The 21,871-nt window shown below is 37.6% G+C and overlaps 1 protein-coding gene across 2 annotated transcripts; it reads left to right on the forward strand.

Annotated features, from left to right (window-relative positions):
• Nucleotides 1-497: 497 nt before the first annotated feature.
• On the forward strand, nt 498-19,994 carry SGCG (sarcoglycan gamma). Of its 2 annotated transcripts, none has more exons than XM_015814878.1 (8): nt 498-638; nt 9,931-10,128; nt 11,499-11,600; nt 12,249-12,336; nt 13,067-13,192; nt 14,880-14,964; nt 17,873-17,996; nt 19,804-19,994. In XM_015814878.1, exons 2-8 carry the CDS (start codon nt 9,934-9,936, stop codon nt 19,972-19,974), a joined length of 891 nt encoding a protein of 296 aa, XP_015670364.1. In that variant the 5' UTR covers nt 498-638; nt 9,931-9,933; the 3' UTR covers nt 19,975-19,994. The 2 variants fall into 2 exon arrangements, with proteins under 2 accessions (XP_015670364.1, XP_015670363.1); XM_015814877.1 differs by lacking the exon at nt 498-638 and adding an exon at nt 7,868-7,979.
• Nucleotides 19,995-21,871: the final 1,877 nt, after the last annotated feature.

Consider the following 21,871-nt stretch of genomic DNA (forward strand, 5'->3'; position numbering starts at 1 on the left):
CGAGCGAGCAACCTGCAAAGAAGGGGCGCGTCTCTGGAGATTCTCAGCCATCCAGGTCCGGATTCTCCCAAAGGTGCTTTTTCAAAAGGCAGCTGGATTTTCTTTCTCAGAAGAAGCTTCTTGGATGAGAAGCGAAACGTCTTCAACAAACAATAAACAAAATCCAGCTGCCTTTTGGAAAAGCGCCTTTGGGGTCGTTAAGGGGCAGGGAAGAGGTGGATTTTCTTCAGAGCCGCTGGCGGCGTTGGCTAAGCTGCGCTTCTGTTTTTGCTGGCGAGGAAGCGAGCGAGGGGGACGCGCTGTGAGCGCGCAGTGAAGCGTCCGGACTCTGCCGGCTAAAGGAAAAGCGGGCCAAGAGGAACCGGCTCCCGCTCTTTTCCAGCGGCGAATAGCGGGCGCTGACGGGGCGTTTCCCTCCTACGCGATGAACGAAGCTGCGCCGACAAGACGAAAAAGCCGCGCTTGTTGCTGGACGAGCTCCTTTGGGCTGCGAGGGAAGGAAGGGGAGGGACCGCCGCCGGAGGAAGGCTGGTGAATCCTGGGCGCGCTCCACGGTCTCCCCCGGCGAAGAAGGGAGAGGCGATGACTTCGCTCAGCCTCGTTCAGCCCCCCGAAGAGGACGCCCGTGGGAAGATCAGGTAAAGCCCGCTCCTTCCTGCCACGTTTGACTTTTCTAGCGGACTTATTGAGGAAGTAAATACACTTGTAACGAGGCTCGCTCGGAATAAGCGAGTTGTAGGGTTGCAGGCGAGCGGAGAAGTCGTGGGTTCCTGGTTGAGGATGCGGTGGGATTTAGGAGAGTTAACACCTAATGCTTTACCTCGGGAGGCACCAGATTGTCGATGTCCCCACCTCTCCAGCACGACCTTCTCTATTCCTCCTGCCTGCTGCTCAACCCCAAAAAAATCCTGGTTCCAGATTTTGGGAATATTGATGTACTCCAACTCATTTCCAGTCTTTGTAGTGACCCCTCATTAAGGCGGCATGTACAACTTTGCTCCAACGTTTGATGTGTCAAAAGTATTTGCCTCTCGGCTACATTTTTATTTCTCCTTTTGTCCAAGGAGCTCCAAAACTTAAAATGATTCCGCTCCTCATTTAACCATTCATCTTCTGGCAAACCTGTTAGTCAAGTCAGTGGCCAGTTCTCTTAGGGCAGGCCATGCCCTCTCATCTGGTTCTATGGCTATTCCCTGTACCGAATATCGATGGAAATGTAACATTTCCCTTTTCTAAGTATTTTAGTTTCCTTAAAAACATCATACTGTGCAATACGCTGTGATAAGCAGTGTATTTTTCACCTTTAAAGGAACGTATGCTTATGAATGCCAGAGCAAGGGGTAGCACCTAGCTGATCCTGAAAATGTTAAGCAAGCACAGACTTGGTTACAACTTGAATGGAGACCAACACAGAATGCCAGAGCTGTAAACTAGATTGGAAAAATCTGGGAAAAGGGCAAGAGCAAATTTATACCTATCCACAGTATGCCTTTTCTGATATATAAGGTGAATGAAAGTTAAGGAAATTTTAAATTCTTCATTTTGAATTTCTTCATTTATATATGATAAACAGTATAAAATAAATATAAAAAGCTGAAAATATGTATCTCAGATGCACAGTGAGAGATAATATTGTTCAATGCAGGAATCCTCTATTATACCATTAGCATCCGTGACAGAAGACCATCCAGTCTCAGTTTAAAACCTCCAGGAAAGAGAGAAAGACCACCGTCTTCTGAGCCCGATTTCCATTGTTGAAGAGTTGTTCCTATTTGGAACTTTTTCTAAATGCCCAATCAAAATTGATTTCTTCACTGTTTCAAAACATTATTTCTTGTCTTCTCTTCTGGAACAGATCTGCTCAGTTCTGCCAATCTTCTGCTTCATAGCCACCCAGATACTTGCCATGCTTACACACAGTTTTCTCTTTTCTGGTTAAACCTACCCAGCACACCTATAAATCACGTTTTTTTCTTTTCAGGCCACTTATTATCTTGATTGCTTCTATCTGACACATTCCACTTCCTAAATTGTGGCATCTATTTTAGATTATTTCAAAAAATTAAACTAATGTCACAGAAGAGAGTCTTGAAATTAGTACTGTGTTACCCTCACCTAATTCATCATATCAGTTATCATCTTTAAAGTCCTAAATCGCAAGGGTCCAGGATACTTGAGGAACCATCTCACCCCAATGGAACTGGCCATCCCCACCCATGCCAGCAGAGAAGGCCTGCGGCAGACCCCATCGGTCAGGGAATTCTGGCTGGTGGGGTCCAGGAGAAGAGCTTTCTCTGCAGTGGCTCTGGCCCTTTGGAACATCTTGCCCCCAGACTGGCTCCCATCCTCTTGGCCTTCCATAAGGGCTTGAAGACCTGGTTCTTCCTGTTGACTTGGGCACCCTATGGGGAAGTATCACATTGGAGGGTTGATGGACCAATAGTAAATTTCACTCCTCCCCTGTACATTCTGTTTCCTCCCTCCCCATCTTTGAGTCATAATATGTATTTTAATCAGCACTGTTGATGTTACCTTCCCCAACACCACAATATCCAATTTTAGTCATTGGCTCTTTTAGCCAATTTCAAAGGCTACTAAATGGAAGGTGGAACCACACCGAAAAGGAGCCACAGTTTGCTCACTCTTGGGAAGCCTGGTCAAGTAGAAATGAAGACATTTTGTAGATGAATCACTTTTGTTTCTGCTTCACCTCTAATGCCAGGAGAGTGAAAAGTGGGATGCAGCTTTTAGTTTGGTTTTTTTTTCTTAATTTGTCCATGCAGTAACTTTGCTTTTATTTTTCTTTCCCACTATTCCCAATGAAAGGGAAATAAAATGCATCAGGGTTGGTATCCTATTTTGACCTGTTTAAACTGAAGAATAATGGCAGTCTTGTGTTGTTTTTTTCTACAAGCTGTGCTTGCCCTTGTGTTTCCTTGCATTTGCTGTGTTTTATTGCATTTTCTTGTTTCAATTATTTTCATAATATTGACATGCATGTAGATTTGTGACATCTTTCATTTCAACACTACCTTTCACAACAGCATTTTTCTTCAGATGAAAATATGTAGGCATTTGAGTATGATTCTGTAATCTGATTTTGTTTTTATTATAGAAAATAAATGTTGTGAGATATGAACTATTTCACTGAACAAAAATACTTTAAGTTGGCTAGGCACTTCAAACTGTTAATCTAGGAGGAGCCAATGTGGTTACCCAACAGAAATATAAGAGCTCTTTTTAATATCCATATTAGGACAAGATTGAAGCTCTTAAAATACTGAGGAAGTTTTCCAGTTATCCAAAACTCATTTAGCAATCCCTAAGCTTTTTTTTATTTTTGTGAATTGAACATTGTAGCTAATGTGATTAAAACATGTACTTTAAATTCCTTCTCTTTGCAGGATTTCCAAATATGTAAAATTTGGGTCACTGGCATAGAATGAGGAGACTGGGTAACTTTTATTAGCCTACTCTTTTTGAATAAAATTAGTTATTTATTGAGTGCAAGTAGTTTTTTGTTAAAATTGCTTTTATTTCCAATGTAGATTAATATTATGGTGATTCTTCTTCTCCCAAGTGGAGATTTTAAAAATTCAGTTTAGTTACAGGTAGTCCTTGATCTATGACAACAATAGGAACTGCAACATTCATTATTAAGCAGTGTTACGGGATCCCGTTTGAGTCTTTGCTGGAGCCCATCCTTAGAGAACTTCTCCCTCTCCAGAATGTGTGCACTGGGTTGGTCTACACATTGTATTTATATGGTGCTTAGTTGTGTGTGGGTTTTAATTGTTAGGGTGTTAATAGCCTACTATTAAGTCATTAGTTGTTGTTTCCTGGTTCACAGTACCTTGTCTCCTAAGTGCCTGGTAAGCTGGTAATAAATCAAAACACCTGTTTATGGAGATTCTTAGTCATCCAGGTCATGGTTGTTCCAAAGGTGCTTTTTTCAGGAGGCAACTGGACTTTCTTGTTTTTCTTTGAAGACATTTCACTTCTCATCCAAGAAGCTTCAGCTCTGACTGGATGGTGGGGAATGGAAGGATTTGCAATAGTGGCGAATATCAGTAGCTCAGGTATAGGTTGAAGGCGAAGGTTTGTTCTATGAGCTTGTGGGTTGGTTTCCAAACGTTTCATTTCCAGGCTAGGTAACATCTTTAGGGGATGTCTGTGTCAGTGCTCTTCTGACCATTGGGGCCATTTGGAGGTTATCTGTATCCTCAGGGTCACCTGAGTATTGCAAATGCATGTGGAGCCTTCTTGGCTGCAGGATGTTTTCTGCCCTGTTCCTGTAGTTTACAGGGTTTTCTGGAAATCTCCAAACCTTCAAATGGCCTGAACAACTCTCTAAAACAGGGATAGGCAACCTTGGTTCTTTTATGACTCATGGACTTCAACTCCCAGAATTCCTGAGCCAGCCATGCAAATGACCAGCTGTCTGCAAGGAATATAAATCCTTCCATTCCCCACCATCCAGTTGGAGCTGAAGAAGCTTCTTGGATGAGAAGCAAAATGTCTTCAAAGAAAAACAAGACAGTCCAGTTGCCTCCTGAAAAAAGCACCTTTGGGATAGCGCTCCTGTTGACTGACAAGGTGTCCATTTCCCAGGCTTCAATTGTTAAGCAGTTGTAGTCGTAAAGCGAGGCATCACATATGATTGCATTCAATTTCGCAACTTTTTTGCCATGGTGGTTAAACAAATCATCATGGTTGTTAAGTAAGACATCACGTGATTGCAACCTGTAGCCTTCCCTGCCAGCTTCCCCATTGGCTGGGCTGGTCAGAAGTCAGCTGGCAAGGCTGCAAATAGCAATCGTAGGACTGCATCCATTGTAAATGTGCAACAGTTGCCAAGTGCCCTATCATGTAATCATGGGAACACTTTTAGGAGATAGATAAGATAACCTTTATTGTCATTTTTATACTGTGGGCACGATGGCACACATCAAAAATGAAATTTAGTTGCCCGCTCTCAATGTGAAACATATACATGACACACACCTAAACATACTATGAACAACATATGTATAGACCCACATCCCTACATATACGTAGCAAATAAATATTAAATATTGTCCATCTTGAATATATAATGAAAGGAGGAAGCTTGAGAGTTCGCAAGGTTAATGCTATATGGAATGAAACTATGGCTGAATCTGGATGTTCTGCTTCGGATACCACGAAGCCTCCTCCCAGAAGGTAACAAGGAAAACAGGTCGTGAAGAGGATGTGTAGTGTCCCAGATAATCTTACGGACCCTGCTCAAGCAGCGCTTCTGTGCTATGTCCTGGATGGGAGGGAGGGAACTGCCAATGATCTTTTTGGCCATTCTCACCACTCTCTGCACCACCTTCCTGTCTGAAGCAGTGATGCCTCCAAACCAGACTGTGATGCTGTATGACAGGATGCTCTCGATTGTCCCCCTGTAGAAAGTGGTCAGGACAGGGGAAGGAAGATGTCCTTTTCTCATGCGGCGCAGAAAATGCAGGCACTGCTGTGCCCGCTTCACCAGTTTCTCACTGCTGAGCGACCAAGTCAGCCTACTCATTAGCTGCACACCTAGGAATTTGATGCTGGTAACCGTCTCCACAGGTGAATCATTTATGCACAGAGAAGTGTGGCTGTGCTTGCCTTTTCTGAAATCAACAATGATCTCTTTGGTTTTTCCGGTATTTAAAACTAGGCTGTTTTCCTTACACCAGTTCACCAACCCTTCAACCTCCTTGCGGTAAGGTGCCACCTTGTCATCCTGAATAAGGCCCACAACTGTTGTATCATCTGCAAACTTCACAATATGGTTGGTGGCAAACCTAGCACAACAGTCATGGGTCAACAGGGTGAACAGCAGCGGACTTAAGACACAGCCCTGAGGAGAACTTGTGCTCAAGAAAATGGTATTAGAGGTATTTGTTCCAACTCGCACATATTGGGGCCTGTTGGTAAGAAAATCAAGAATCCAGTTGCACAAAGGAGTGTTTAAGCCTAAAAGGCCCAGTTTGTCTACTAGATGCTGGGGAATGATTGTGTTAAACGCCGAACTGAAGTCGACAAATAGCAACCACACATGAGTATTTCTTTCCTCTAAGTGCTTCAGGCTCAGATGGAGAACAGAAGAAATAGCATCCTCCGTAGAGTGATTTGGTCGGTAGGCAAACTGAAGCGGATCAAAAGCTGGCGGAAGGCTAGATACAATAGTGTCCTTTATCAGCTTCTCAAAGCATTTCATGATGGTGGATGTCAGTGCAACCAGATGGTAATCATTTTAATTGTGAGGACAGGTTGTAAATCACTTTTTTCAGTGTCACTGTGTCTTCAAATGGTCACTAAACAAATGGTCATAAATCAAAGACTATCTGTACTGTTGAAAGAAGATTGTTGAGACTTATTGTTTTTCTGTAATTTGGTATATATTCATAGGGCTGGATTCTTTCATATGCAGATGCAATATGCCACTCAGATGTCTGATTGTAGGAAGGTGCACTCTGTTTAGTTGCTTGCCAGCAATTAGAGATATATAAACAAAAAGATAATAGAATTGGCAGGAATAAATCCTTCTTGTAGCGTATCATCAATAGCACAAAAGAGTTCTCACCAGTCAGTCAACCAATTGTTGGTGCAAATCACACTATAATTTTCCTGCTGCTAATGGGAGTAGAAAAACCAATAAATTGTTGAAAAGGAATGATTCTTGTGTTTTCAATGTCCTTCTTAAAAATGCTGAAGTCTATTTTTGCAGCCCCTGAAGCTATTTTTATTATAGTTATTGCTAAAGATTAGACTTAATTACCTGACATTTTGAGGTGTGATTCACTGTGTGAAAACCTTTGTAGTATTGGCTCATAGAAAAACTCACAAACTTCGCCCCCACTCCCAACAGCCTTTCCAGGCAAAACCCACAGAAAATCTTGGGTTTTATCCACTTTATATTATCTATCCAATTATTACAGCCTCAGCCACCTCCCAAAATGGATTTCTTGGCCTGCCATTGAAAGATCCCACTCCTGGCTTAGAGAGAGAGAAGAAAGCTAAGATCATTTTGTCTCTCTGTATATATACTATATGTATTTGTGTGAGAGAAAAAAATTGTACTTGAATGTTGATAGCTGTACAGTTTCCTTCCTTCCTTCCTTCCTTCCTTCCTTCCTTCCTTCCGTCCGTCCGTCCGTCCGTCCGTCCGTCCTGTTTTTATTGTGTTTTAAAGATGCTTTATATAACTCTTGTGAGCCTTCCAAGTTGGGTTTCTTAAATAAAGACTATATGAGTTTCTTCAATAAATAAATGTTTGCAACCCCTAGCCCAGCCATTTGTACATTGCTCCAAACTGAGAAGGTTTCTCACTATTAATAATTCTTAATATAACAGAATAGGAAAATTGTAAAATAATTTTGTAAGTTGTAGGATAATTGCATTCAATATATATTTCAGTTAAATCACATATAGTTTTTCTCCAGGGTTTACCTACTTCTTGGTCTTGGTCTTACCCATTTTGGGATAAGCATATACTTCTAGACCAATTGCATGTTTCTACTTCACCAAACGTTGTGTGCTGCTGTTGTACATGTACAACAATCTCTGAACTTTTATTTCGGTAAACTGAATATGAGCAAAATTAAGTGTTTTCTTTTCATTTTTTTTAATAGCTAACAGTTCGATAGGATTTTTCCCATCTTCAGAGTAGTGTGAGTAATATTCTAATAAGAGGTGTATACTATTTTGAAAATACAAATTATACTCAGCCTTTCACCTCCTAAAGCATTAGTGCAGCACCAGCTAGTTTGTCATAGAGTAAAATTAGCCCTGTCTGTGCCGCTAGTGAAAGGGGGTGGAATGTGAAATGTGGCCAAACATGTAAACAAGTTGAGCCACGCCTAAAATATTTTCCACTGTGGGTACAAGTGTAGAAATTCATTGTCAGGCTGAAGGCGTTTGATCTGAGTTAGATCTGCAGTTTCTGCTGTTGGTTAAAATCTTCCAAGGTAAGTCCTTTAGGCAAACATTATTTGCATAGGTATTATAAATTATAAATCAATTAATGTAAAGGATTAATAGACTGTTTAAAAAAACCTATGATAATTCTTTCAATTTTGCCTTTCCCCCCCTACCATTAGATTGCTATTATATTAACTTGAAACACAATACACAAGTTATTTTTGTAGGTTAGATTATAGTAACTATGTAAATGCGGCAACATCTGACTCTAACTTTGTGTCCTTGGCATTACATATGTGCAGTGAAATAAATAGCAATATCGAAATAACAAATATTATTCCTTTGGTGGGACAGTATGCTTTTAATGCAGTGAGCTGTCTTTTTTCCTTGCTGGTCCCCCCCCCCACTTTTTTTTGGGATGCTCCAACTGAAAGGCTGATCTTTTATGGGAAAAAAATGATCATGTTACTTAATAATGGGTGCTTCTGCCATATAAGGGCTTGAGTATAAAATCATATGCTGTCAGTTGTCTTTTCGTGGAGACTGTGTATTTGTCAGTCATGTTAACTATCTTGCATGATGCAGTAGCTACACTTGAGTTCCACAAATACTTGTTGCACTTTAATATTATAATTTAAGGAAAGTTGTTCTCATAAGTGGATAACCATTCCTGCATTAGGAGTAATCTAAAGAACCTTCTCTTACTGTGGCACCCTCCAGATTTTTATAAATTCATCTGGAACCAACTGGGGTAGTAGGGAAGTAGCTTATAATTTAGTATTTTTAATTGATTATTTATTTTTTAAAATGCTACCCCTTAACTGATTTTTGTTTGGACACTGTCAGTAAAGGTCAATTGAATATTTAGGACCAGATTTGCAGTATTTAGGGCTGCAGTGTGTCTATAGATTCTTCCCTTGATGCCAGCAAGTCTCTCTGAGACTTATCATTTATACCTATTATTGCATCTATATCGGATCCCAGGAAGGACGACTGCTTATCCCAGTCAATCCTATATGTCAGTTTCTGACATATAATTTTTGAATAACAAATAGATGCACAAATCAGACATATGTATACTATACTATGTGTACTATGGCCCTAATGTTTTACCTACAGAATGGCATGCCCAACTCTGAAAATCAGGTTCTGTGTTCTAGGGACACAAATAGGTAGATTCCTTCTTATCAGAATATATTGTTTCCAGGAGACTATATTAATTAGGACAGTGAATATAAATCAGTTTACTCATTTTAAGACTATTCAATAGACATAAAAAAGCAGAAATGGATCTATATATATGCATGTGATGGATCATTGATTGGTTATTTACCACCAATTTGGTATTGGCTTCTTAGTGATCTCATTGATAGATTTTTCTCCAGGATGATCTGTCCCAACTTGTCCCTTCAGGTCCTCCACTGGTGTTCCCATTACTACTATAATTGCAGGAATTGGGTATGTCTAGTTTAATGAAAAGAAGGACTAGGGGTGACATGATAGCAGTCTTCCAATATCTCAGGGGTTGCCACAAAGAAGAGGGAGTCAAGCTATTCACCAAAGCACCTGAAGGCAGGACAAGAAGCAATGAATGGAAACTAATCAAGGAGAGAAGCAACCTAGAACTAAGGAGAAATTTCCTGACAGTTAGAATAATTAATTAATGGAACAACCTGCCTTCAGAAGTTGTGAACGCTCCAACACTGGTTATCCAATCCATTTGTCTGAAATAGTATAGGGTTTCCTGCCTGAAGGTCTCATCCAACTGTGTTATTCTATTCTGTTCTGTTCTGTTCTGTTCTCATTAAATGAAATTATATAATTAATGTTTTTTATTAATGCCTCACTGTTTTGTTTGGAGGATCATCAGCTTGCTAAATTCTTAGCTCTTAGAAATCTACTTTTAATTATTAGATGTTCAATTTTCAAATTTGAAGTAGAATGCCCTGTTTGAAATATTTATTTTTAGTTAATTATGTCCATTATTTTTTTCTGTAGCAGATGGTACGTGAAGAGTATATTTCACCAACACCAGGTACTGACATACAGAGACCAGAACCTCCGTATGTCTACAATGTTGGCATTTATGGCTGGAGAAAGCGCTGCCTTTATTTATTTATCCTCCTCTTGATCATCATTCTAGTTGTGAATCTTGCTCTGACAATTTGGATTCTTAAAGTAATGTGGTTTTCATCAGTAAGTGTTCTTTTTCCTTTAATTGGATTTTGTTGTTGCTTTTGCTTATATTCTTACTGTTGCATTTAAGTTTTTCCCAGTGATGGTGCTTTGTAAAATATCCTTCAGTCTATTTACCCTAGAGGAATTTTGGAAATAATTTTTAAACACTGGGGAATACCTATATAAAAATCAACAAAAATATAATAACTTCATAATACAATTTATTCCTAATCTACAGGATCCACATTTTACATTTACAATAACAAAGTGGCAGGCCAGCAATTAGATACATATAGAGCTGGGATAGATCTGTGTTCAAGCTATAGATAGATAGATAGATAGATAGATAGATAGATAGATAGATAGATAGATAGATAGATAGATAGATAGATAGATAGATAGATAGATAGACAGACAGACAGACAGACAGACAGACAGACAGACAGACAGACAGACAGACAGACAGACAGACAGACAGACAGACAGACCACAGATGCTCTGACAAGTATCTAGTTTTAACGTAGTTATTTGCAGCAAATAAAGTTATTTTCCCCTGCTTCTATCTTATTTCAGTAGATGAGTTTCTATATCTCACCGTCTTTATGTGTTTTTAGTTTTAGTTTAGCCTGATGTATGAAATTCCCCCCAGCTATGTACTTTTCAAATCACAGTATTGCTAGTAGTCAATCATTTTGGTTTGTTAATCCATATTTAAAAAAACATCACTTCATGTGATATGTAATCCTAGCCAGAAGCTACAGTCTTAAATATACTTTAGGATAATTTGTATTTAACTCAGCATTAATATGCTTTGAATTGTATTCATTGATTTGTATTACTTGAAATTCATTCTTTAATGCTTCATGTAATGCAGTGCTCAAATATCTAAATTCTTAATGGGAGAGATAACCATGTAGATTTAGTTGCATGCCAGCAATCATGAATATACGATTCCGTTTCAAATAACAGTAATGTATGATTAATCCAAAAGGAGAAGAGGAACAAGTGGACCACTTCTAGCCTTTCTGTTATGCAACTTATATATTTTTTTCTTGGAATTATTGCTTTTTGAAGAGAGCTTGTGTATACATTGCTAGTATATGGATTGGAAAATAAGTCCTTGTGTGCAGCACCTTTTTATTAATGTAGTTCCGCTTGGGTGGGCATATTTGCAGATGGCTCTCATGAAAACCTTGTGTGAAAAAATGCTTGTTATGACCACCTTTCTTCCATCTGTAACATATTTATCTTCTGACTTTCTTTTTCATTAGGGATGTACTTCTTGAATAAATCATACAGTATTTGGGAAAAAATAAATCTGGTATCTTTGAAAAGAATTTGGCAATGTCTCACACAACTAATATTTAAAATGTGTTTTGCATTTGCAGGCTGGAATGGGATACCTACAGGTTAATACTGATGGGCTTCGTCTAGAAGGAGAGTCTGAATTTTTATATCCATTATATGTCAAAGAAATTCACTCCAGAAAGGTAATGATACAATGTTATGCACAGCTATTTGGAGATAAATCCCACTGATTTTAACAAGGCTTATTTCTGAGGTAATACACATAGAAATGTGCTGTGGTTTGTCATATTGGGAAAAAAGTCATATTTACTAGAGTTATGCAAAGCCTGTTTTGATTTGATAGAATTTCAATAAAATCGACCCTACAAAGCCATTTTGCTTTGAAATTGAAGCAAAGACCTGATTCAAAGCAGCAATACATATCACATGACTAAAATACTTCAGGGTGTTTACTTTGAAGCACATCACAGATCTGATATTTTTTCTGCTCATTCTGGCATTGTTCCAGCAATATTCAGTTCTGTAATTTCTCTTTCCATTTCAACAAATATGCACAAAGAATGCTAATTCTTGGATTTATTGGATGATAGCCTCCCCAGCATCATTGTAAGAAATTCTAATTAGCAGTCCTGCTAATCATATCATATCATATCATATCATATCATATCATATCATATCATATCATATCATATCATATCTCAGATTATGTCATATTATATCATATCTCATTGTAAGTTATGGATAATTGTAAAAGAGTGGATGTATTTATTTTTCAGTAAGGTCTAGCCAAATGTCTTAAACATTTACATTCTTTTTTCTCTTAATCCTAGGATTCACCCTTACTTTTGAAATCTTCTCATAATGTGACTTTGAATGCACGCAATAATGATGGAAATGTCACAGGCAGATTAAGTGTAGGTAGGTATAATATATTTTTCTTTAGTTTGGATTTTGAAAGGTTTATATCCAAAGAAAGGAATGTGTTTCTTATTATGAGCTCATATACTATAGGATATATATTGTCTAGATATGCCAATCAGTCAAATACTTGAAATAAAAAATAATAATTTTATGTCATTATCAAAAAATGAACATATCAATAATTTGACTTCAATTATAAATCTCTTTAGTGACTCAGTTCCTAGGAAGATACGAATATCCAATTTATGTAAATTATAAAAATATTGTTTAGATATAGATACATTCATAATTAAAAATACAGCCCTATTTGGATTAAAGATTCTGTGTAAAGAAACAAGATGCTGCATATTAAGGATTTAATTTATCAAATCTGGAATTTTAATTTAGCTTATTTTGTCCACATTGTATATATTCACAAAGAGCTATATTTATATTTTTGCATGCTGGCATCTAAAGTATTTTTCTTTCCATTTGGTTTAGAACATTCTGCTTTTTCTGATCAAATCAACCAGAAACGGAGAACATAATCAGATGCTAACCTTGCACTGTAGTTCAATATATGTATCAACTGATTAATGTAATGAGTCTTAATCACAAATTACTGAGCATAAGACTACAAATTTAATATCCTAATTATATAACTATATGTTGCATCATTGAGGATGTGTACTTATGTATTTTTAAAGCATCAGCAAAGAAAGTCCATTTTATGTTTTGTCCTTTTTAGATCCAGACATGGTACAGTTCCATAGTCAACAATTTCAGATCAACTCTATGAATCTCAATGAAAAGCCACTTTTTACAGTGCATGAGAGTGACACTGTGATTGGTACAGAGAAACTTCGAGTCACAGGTTTGTTTGCAAGTCTAAAATTACAAAAATGTTATTTTGAAGATAAAGACTATAATCTGAAATTGGTTATATAAATAACAGTAATCTGTTATTTTAATAACAATTTTAAGAGAATACTGGATATTTTATGAATACTGATGTTTTTAGCTAAAATGTTACATGAAACATCTTCAAAACTGTATTTTACATTGAGGTCTAAAAATATTTATTTTGAGTAATTGGTAATTATTTATTAGTAGTAATTAATATTTAACTAGATGGTAGGCAGCATCTGTAATACTTCTCAGAAGAAGGAAATGACAGAACATTTCTGCTCTGTTGCTAACAAAATTATGGGATGTGGAAGTAGACTTATCAGTTAAAATAAGGCAACATTACTCAGTTGAATACTGAGGTTGTAAAAATCATTGATTTGGCTGATGAGTGAAGCACCTCATTGAATTACTTGTACAACCTATTGAATGACGTGAAAGACATGTAAGATCTTTGGATCTGACAATACTGCACAACAATTTTTGGTTTGGGAACTAGCTTCTGTTTTTGTGAACCAAGCAGATTTCTGAGAATGATATTTTTATCACCTTTACCTTACTTCTAAAACTTTGTTTACTTACTTGCAAATTGGCTTCTGAGGATTGGGGAATGGTGTAGGAAATGTGCAATTGTCAAATGGCAGCAGGAATGCATGAGAAAAACCTCTTACAGTCTCTTAATAAGGGATCATAATGTAGGCTGGTAGGCTGAAGTGAGCAATGAGTGAGCAAAAATATGGAACTGAAGAGGTTACAGTTGTCTGCTTCACTCCCTATACCACCTAGAGTACACATTGTGGTTTTCAGCCAAACAAGTTTACATATAGGTTAACATAGTTCCATATTAGCCAACAGATAGATAGAGGTCAACAGGACTAGCAAATGTGGAAGTCCTTATACAGGAAGTCTTCAACTATAATGGCCTCAGAAAAAATAACTTGCGACCTGTACTTGCTCTTAAAAACCGTTGCAACAACTGTCAGCCATGTGATTGCAATTGGGGCACTTGGCAACATCTTACATTTAAGACCAGTTGCAGCATTGTGCAGTCATGTGAATTTCTAACCTTTTTTTTTTTTTGCCAATTTTGAGCAAAAAAATACCTGTTGGGGAAGCTGGATTCATTTAATGACCATGTGATTTGTTAACAACTGCTGTAAAAATCATTGTAAAATCAGGTCCAACTCAACTTACATTGGCAATAACTTACAATGGAAATTCTATGTATAAGTTAAACAGTTATTGTTACCCAGTGGGTAGATTGTTCCAATTAGGTTATCCCTCTAAGCAATATTTTTACTGCCTGGTAACTTTTATATCTAATAATTCTTCTCCATAGATCTAATTTTTCATTTCAGTTATGTGAATATTTCATTTTGAATGTATAGATTTAACAGCTTGTAAACATATGCTATTCTAATGTTCAGCAAAACCTCCAAAGCCCACAGTATTAATTAGAACCTCAAATATTTAAACCAGCCCAAATATCAGAGTACTCAAAATATGGTGGAATCTTAGACACTTAAAAGACCGTATGTACTCTGAATTAGCTTTGGATATTTTGTTGGGTGGTTATGAAAAACTTGTTTTCCACTAGTAATGCACTTAATTTGACACTTAAAAGTGACAGTCATTTGTCTTTTTTTCTGCTTCAGGTCCAGAAGGTGCCCTTTGCGAACATTCTGTAGAAACACCCCTTGTCCAAGGTGTGGGAGATGATGTCAAAAATCTAACACTTAAGTAAGAATATCCCTCCAAAATGAGTAAACATTTATTATTTATTTCATTTTTTTTTGCTGTATTCCTCAGTAAAGCTAGACTTGTAGAGCAGTAAGATGATAAGTAATCAGTAATATACTGAGGAAGAACCCAAAAGGAAAAGGATTACTAGGGAGAAACAAGGAATCAAACTCCATATTATCACATTAGTTATTGCAAACTAATTTAAAAACTAACTACGTAATATCACAGATAATATGATCAGCTCCCACTTGGCCATGTATACAGCATTCAAAATATCAACAAAAAGAATATCCACAACTTTGACACTGGCAAGAATGGTCAGTATTGACAAAATAATCATGTTCTCAAGATCATCTTCCACCTTCATATTGTATAGTAAGATAGCTAAAGAAGCAATCTGAGAACACAGTGTCACTAAGACATTGCTAAAATCTCAGGAATCATTTGCACCAAATTACAGAAAAGCATGCGTACTCTGAAGTCATCCATGGTGCAAATGCTTTAAATGCAGATGGTGGTATATTAATCTCATACAGATAGTCTTTGGCTTTCAACTTATAACAGCCCTGAAAAAAGTGATTTACAACCAATCCTTACAACAGCTGCAGTATCCCCATGGTCATGTGATCAGAATTCAGGTGCTTGGCAACAGACAGGTTGCAGTGTTCCAGGGTCATGTGATCACCATTTGCAACCAGCCCAGCCAGCTTCTGACAAGCAAAGTCAATGGGGAAGCCAGATTCATTTAATGACCACGATTCACTTAACAACTGCAGTAATTCCGTTAATAACAGTGGCAAAAAAGTCATAAAATTGGGGTGACTCACTTAACAACTGCCTTGCTTAGCAACAGAATTGTGGTCCCAATTGTGGTTATACAGGTAAATCAAGGACTACCTGTATTCCTTCTAGTGATTCTTATTTACTTTAAAAGAATGTATTCTTTTATACATTAACTAAACTAAAACCTGTTAGGGAAGCCTTTAGATAGGCTTGCTCTCTTTATTATGCATTTTTGTCCTTTTTTAGCCTTTTGTTTTAGCAAGTATATTCATTGTAAATAATTTTAAACTTCCTTTAGGGCAAAACCTTTCTCAAAGCAGTTTGCAAAAATAAAATCATATGCAAGAAATGGTAACAAGAAAATATGAAAGCATACTGAAATATGTACATACGTACAATACTGAAATTGGAAATTTTCAAAAGAGTAAAGTCAGATATCCAACCCTGAACAAGGTAATTGAAGACTGCTAAGGAACCAGATGACTAAGAACATTTTATTTTATTTAAAACAAATAGGATCACGTGGTGTCATATTAAAACTAATCCCGAAATTCAGAATGGCTGTGAATGATTGTTTATATACTTCTTGTAAGATTTAAAGAAGTTGATTCCATGAAACAGCAGATAGATATAAATAATGAATCTTCATTGTTGGAAACCATGGGGACATTGAATGAAGATACATCGGTATCATTTCTATTCCGTAGTTGATTCATATTTTCTAAGATTCAAATCAGTGGTGGGATTCTGCCGATTTGCACCGGTTCAGGAGAATGGGTAACTAAATTTACCTGAATTTGGAAAACCAGCTGGCTTCCAGAAGTCCAGTCTAGACCTGGGAGGCCTGGAGGAGGCCTCCCAGGCCTAGAATGGCCCACCGGAAGTACATGGATGCCACTTCTGGAAGTCTGTTCTAGGCATCGGAGGCCCAGGCCTGCATCGAATAAGAGAACCGGTTGTTCAGATATTTGAATCCCACCACTGATTCAAATGTCTAATTTTTTTCCTTCAGCTCAAAATTGTTGCTTGTTTGCCAATTGAAAAAAAAACTGTGCTATCTTGAAAAATTGTTCCATCCAGAGAAAACATCTATTAATTTTTGTAACGTTCCTGTATTAAAAAGCAAACTAAATTGGTATATAAAACCAAGTCACCTCTACAAGTTCACCTCTACAAATTGTGTTGTTTTCTTAAAGTATATAGAAGTACCGGTATTAACTCTCCCTTAGGAATCCATTGGGCAGAAGCTGGATTATGCACAACTTCATTGCATTTAAGTTTGCAAGCAACCTAGCAAGCATATCAAAAGTTTTGTGGTTCTTTTCTGGCACCTTCAGGCATTACATATTGTAATGACTATTGTCTAAATGATTTTTTAAAAAATAGCAAATAGTTTTACTTGACATTTGAGATTTATTATTTGTGAATTAATTTGTGGATAGGTTTTAAAGGATTAGTAATTACCTCAGTGCAACAGACATCGAATGCAAAGAGTAAAACTCTTGTTGTAGTTATATAATTTGTCAAATCTGTAAAATGAAGTAAATGATGCAGGATGTTAATGACATTAACATGGCTGATGTACTTTCCGATTAAATGGACAATTGGGAATAACTGATTTTAAATGCCAGCTAGTCAAAGAGGGGCATTCACTGTTTCCAAATATACAGTACATACAAGCCTCCAGGAGCTGCACCTCTTGTCTCATTATAGCAAATTATGTAATTTGAGTCTAGTTTCTAAAAAGGGATGTTTGACCCTTTGCAATCATAGAGTTATTCAGGCAAGCCAGATGATTAATAGACCAGCTGTTTGGGGAATTCTGGGAACTGAAGACCACACATCTTAAAGTTGGTCAGGTTGAGCACCACTGCTATACACAGAATATGATTCAGGCTCCCATTGATCAGGCTTGCAGTACTTCCTAGGAAACTTAATATTCAGATTAAAATCCTACCATAAGAATTTAAGATGGCAGGATGACATCACACTGAGGAAATCTGCCTCCAGAATCACTTTTAAAACATTATTATAAACCCAGTTTTTTGTTTGGGTTGAAGCAGAAAATACTTTTTTTTCTTTTTTGTAATATTAAGATTACTCTTCTTATGATTGGTTTCAGACTTGAATCACCAACACGGTCTCTCACCATGAATGCTCCAAGAGAAGTTCACATCAAAGCAGAAAATGGAGATGTTATTGGACTCTCTCATTTGGATATCACATTCCATAGTACCAATGGCATGGTGAGATGTTAAAGATTTATTTAACATCAATACATTTCCTGCTTGTAGTTGGTATTCAAGGGGGGTGGTTGCCGCACGAGTCAAACTATCAGTTTTAATTCCAATAATTCTGTTATTTCTATATTTTTATAATTTATATAAAGGCTCACAATGTTCTTAGATCATTATCAATGTCAACAAAATGCAGGAGGAAAAAAGAGGAAACTTAGTATACAAAGGGATTTTTTTTTTCTTAAATACAACATTATCTAGTTAGTGTTATTAATTTCCCATATTAAAATCCTTACTTTTTCAAATGTTTCATGTCTCAGAAATCCTTACATTTCCTGCACAGGGAGATTTGAAAGAATATCAGTTTCAGCGCAATTTGATTGAGCAATACAAAGCCATGGTAATGCTGGGTGGAGAGACAGTGAGGGAACTTTAAAAGATGGCTAGATACAGGTATGGGCAGTCCTTATAGTGCTCTGCAGGTGTTTGTTATGTGCTTGGCAACTGCCAATAGTACCAGATATAGCATGCTGTGGTGCAACTTGACTGGATAAGCACTGGTGTGTGCACAGATCCATATTTGTTTCATTTGAGTTTGTTCCTAGTACTTATTTTCCTTAACACTTGGATAACCAACGTGATGTTAGCAGAACCTTCTTTGGAATCCACCATGCATCATCTAAGCCCCACCTGATTTTATTTTTATGTACTTTTGAACAAACAATTCTTTTAAACAAAAATTAATTGGAAAGCTAATATTAGGTAGAGCAAAGCACCAGACTGAAGCAAATCCTTTATTTTTAAGAATGCTTCTGAATCTCACAAATGAAAGTAGCAGAAGATTTCATTCCAGTGATTTCTTTAGAAAAAGCCAGTTAAAAGGGCAGAAGTAAATTAAGATGATTGGAAGGCTAGAGGGGAACAAATTCACCAGATTGTCTTCTGGTAAATTAATATTTTATAACCAGTGACATCTCTTGCAGTAGCCAACCTATGAAACTGCCCATCATCTTCTTAAAATCCCATATAAACCCCCTGACCCCCAAAGAATCTCTGCTTTACCAATAAAAGTACCCTGGATGATGGACTAGAAATGTATTAGAAATGTGTAATAGAAACTTTCTATGTATATAAAGCATCATGCAGCCAACAAAATGTGCTGATTGGAATAGCAATTGAGTTTCAGATTAAGAATAGACAAGATTGTCTTCTTAATATACTGAAATAGAAGACCTTGATCCAAACAACTGCTCCTCAGACTGACATGTTAGCTGTGAATAAAAAAAACAAAAAATATACTTTTTTTTCCTCTCAGCTCCTTGAAGAAATGGTAGATGTGTTTTAAATAAATGAAAGCAGCAACATGCTGAAATGTTTACAATTTGGAACACATATCTTTGGGTTAACTAAAGGGTCAATTTGAAATACTTTCCGAGGTTTGGGGCACGATCTAAAGGAGACTTTTTTCAACAATTTGACAGTGTTTTCAGAGTGGTTTTCCAGGCTATATTTAAAACATTTTTAGCTCATTAGGACATATTGAATTATGTAAAGGAGGCTTTGAACTTTCATTTGCAAATTCATAGTAAAGCTTCCATTAAATTGCTCAGTAATGAATCAAAGGAAAGAGTGGGCCCACCATAGCAGTGGTTTTTGAACATTTTTCCTTCCTAATATCTCTCTTCTTTTTAGACTGAAGTTGTTACTGGGGGTATATTTGAAAACAGTTGGATTTACCTGGTAAATGTTGCACAGCAAGAGTTCTCTTTGTTAACAGTAAAGCTACAAAGTAGATTGGTGTGCTTTTTCCTTGCAGGTCTTTGATGCTCAAAATTTGCTACTGCCAGATTTGCTTCAAGGAACAAATGGAGAATCTGAGAGATCTGAAGGACTTTATGAAATTTGTGCTTGCCCAGATGGAAGGTTATACTTATCAGTGGCTGATACAGTTTCTACTTGCTTACAATACAGTCATAATTGTCAATAAAGCACCAGAACACAACTTGATATTCTTTGGCATTCTTGCTTGGTTTGTAAAACCATCAAGTGGAAGATTAGGATAATGTAATTTAATTGTTTAGAACAGAGCTTTTCAACCAGTGGTACGGGTACCACCTGTGGTACATTGGCACCTGGCAGGTGGTACGCGACCATCCTAGAAAAGTGGTAGCAGGGGAGGGGAATGAGCTGAATCGGTGGCAGCACCGCACAAGCCTGAGCGAGAGACGGCTGGAGCTGCAGGGCTGTCAGGGCTCAGCGGAAGCGCTAGGATCAGCACTTCTTTGGGACTGTCAGGGCTCAGTGGAAGCGCCAGGATCAGGCCAGGCTCCAGCTGGAGCTCAGCCCTGATCCTGGCGCTTCTGCTGAGCCCTGAAGAAGCGCCGATCAGCTGGAATGTTGCAGCCTCTCCAGGGTCTTGTGATTTACATTCAGATGCTTGGCAACTGATTCATATTTATGACGGTCACAGTGTCCCAGGATCATGTGAAGTGACCAAAACCTGCTGTAACCACCCAGCAGACGGGGGGGGGGAATAAAAACCAAACACCCCCCCACCCCACCCTTGCTGCCAATCCTCAACAGAAATGCTCACAACAATGGAAACCTCAGACAGGAGGAAGAGCGCCGCCGGGTGGGCAGGCAGGTGTCTTGCTTGGCTGTGGCTTGGGGGGCACTTTTTTCAGTGCCTTTTAACTTCAAACAGTCACTAAGCGAACTGTTGTAAGTCGAGGACTACCTGTACTTTATCACTTTTTTCCTTTTTTGGGGGGAGGTCATCAAGTTTTTGACACCTTGCTAGGTGACGGGTGGTACTCGGATGTTGCCATATCCTAAAAGTGGTGCAATGGGTGAAAAGGTTGAAAAGCCCTGGTTTAGAAAACATGAATGATTTTAAGTTTTATCAGATATCAGGTAGATAAGCATATGATTTGTCATTTGTAGCTTGAACTCCTTCTTTCCCTTCATCTTAAGTTTCTTGATTATATTATCTTTTCTGCTTTGTGACTTTGGCTTCTTCATAAGTACAAGTAGTCCTCAATTTATAACCACAAGACTGGAATTTCCATTGCTAGGTGATGCAGATCACTAAGTGAGTCACAACTGATTTTATGAGGGGGGTTTGCTGTGGTCCTTAAGCAAATCATCATGATCATTGACTTGCTTGTTGGAAGGCCCCTGGGAAGATGTGATCCTGGGTTATAATACATGTTGGGGACCAGGCATCCAAATTTTGATCATGACCACTGGGACACTGCAACAGTCTTAAGTGCAAGGACTGATCGTAAGTCCATTTTCCCAGTGGCACTGTAACTTCAAACAGTCATTAAACAAACATAAGTTGACGACTACCTGTATTTCACCAAAATTGAGTGCAAAAGAATTCAAGTTCTTGGGTAGGATGCTTTCCTTTCAGTCTTATTCACTTTGTCTTCTAAGAAAACAGCCATATCCACTCTGGCAGCTATTTTATGAATCTTTTCGTTGTAGATACTTTTAATCTTGTTCTCTGTGCATGTTGAGTTTTACCAATTTAAAGTCTTATTTAAATGAACCACAAAACCTATTTTAGTTCTGTAAGAACTCCAAACTCTCAGTGACAGAATAGCAATTTACTGCCAAAATCTACGGAGATTCCTCAGGGCATTGTTTCATGATACTCTTTATTTATCAAGCTTTAAAAGAAATATGAAGAAGGAACTTTGATCAATCTGCATATTTTGGTAACCTACCAAAAGAACACCACGATGACTAAACATCTCAATAATCCAAACAAAGAGTGTTTTAATTTAAAAAGAATTTCCCAAAGCTGTTATTTATATTACATATACCATGACTTTCTGCTTGTTGGGCATAGGACTATAATAGAAGTCCTGTGTATTCTT

The sequence above is a fragment of the Protobothrops mucrosquamatus genome, unplaced genomic scaffold (assembly GCF_001527695.2).
Source record: "Protobothrops mucrosquamatus isolate PMUCROS unplaced genomic scaffold, P.Mucros_1.0 scaffold291, whole genome shotgun sequence".
NCBI classification, from domain to species: domain Eukaryota; kingdom Metazoa; phylum Chordata; class Lepidosauria; order Squamata; family Viperidae; genus Protobothrops; species Protobothrops mucrosquamatus.

Coding starts and splice junctions, on each gene's coding strand:
- SGCG (XM_015814878.1), top strand. CDS start 9,934: ATGGTACGTGAAGAGTATATTTCACCAACACCAGGTACTGACATACAG. Junction 13,193..14,879: donor AGAGAAACTTCGAGTCACAG/GTTTGTTTGCAA, acceptor TTTCTGCTTCAG/GTCCAGAAGGTGCCCTTTGC. Junction 14,965..17,872: donor GTCAAAAATCTAACACTTAA/GTAAGAATATCC, acceptor GATTGGTTTCAG/ACTTGAATCACCAACACGGT.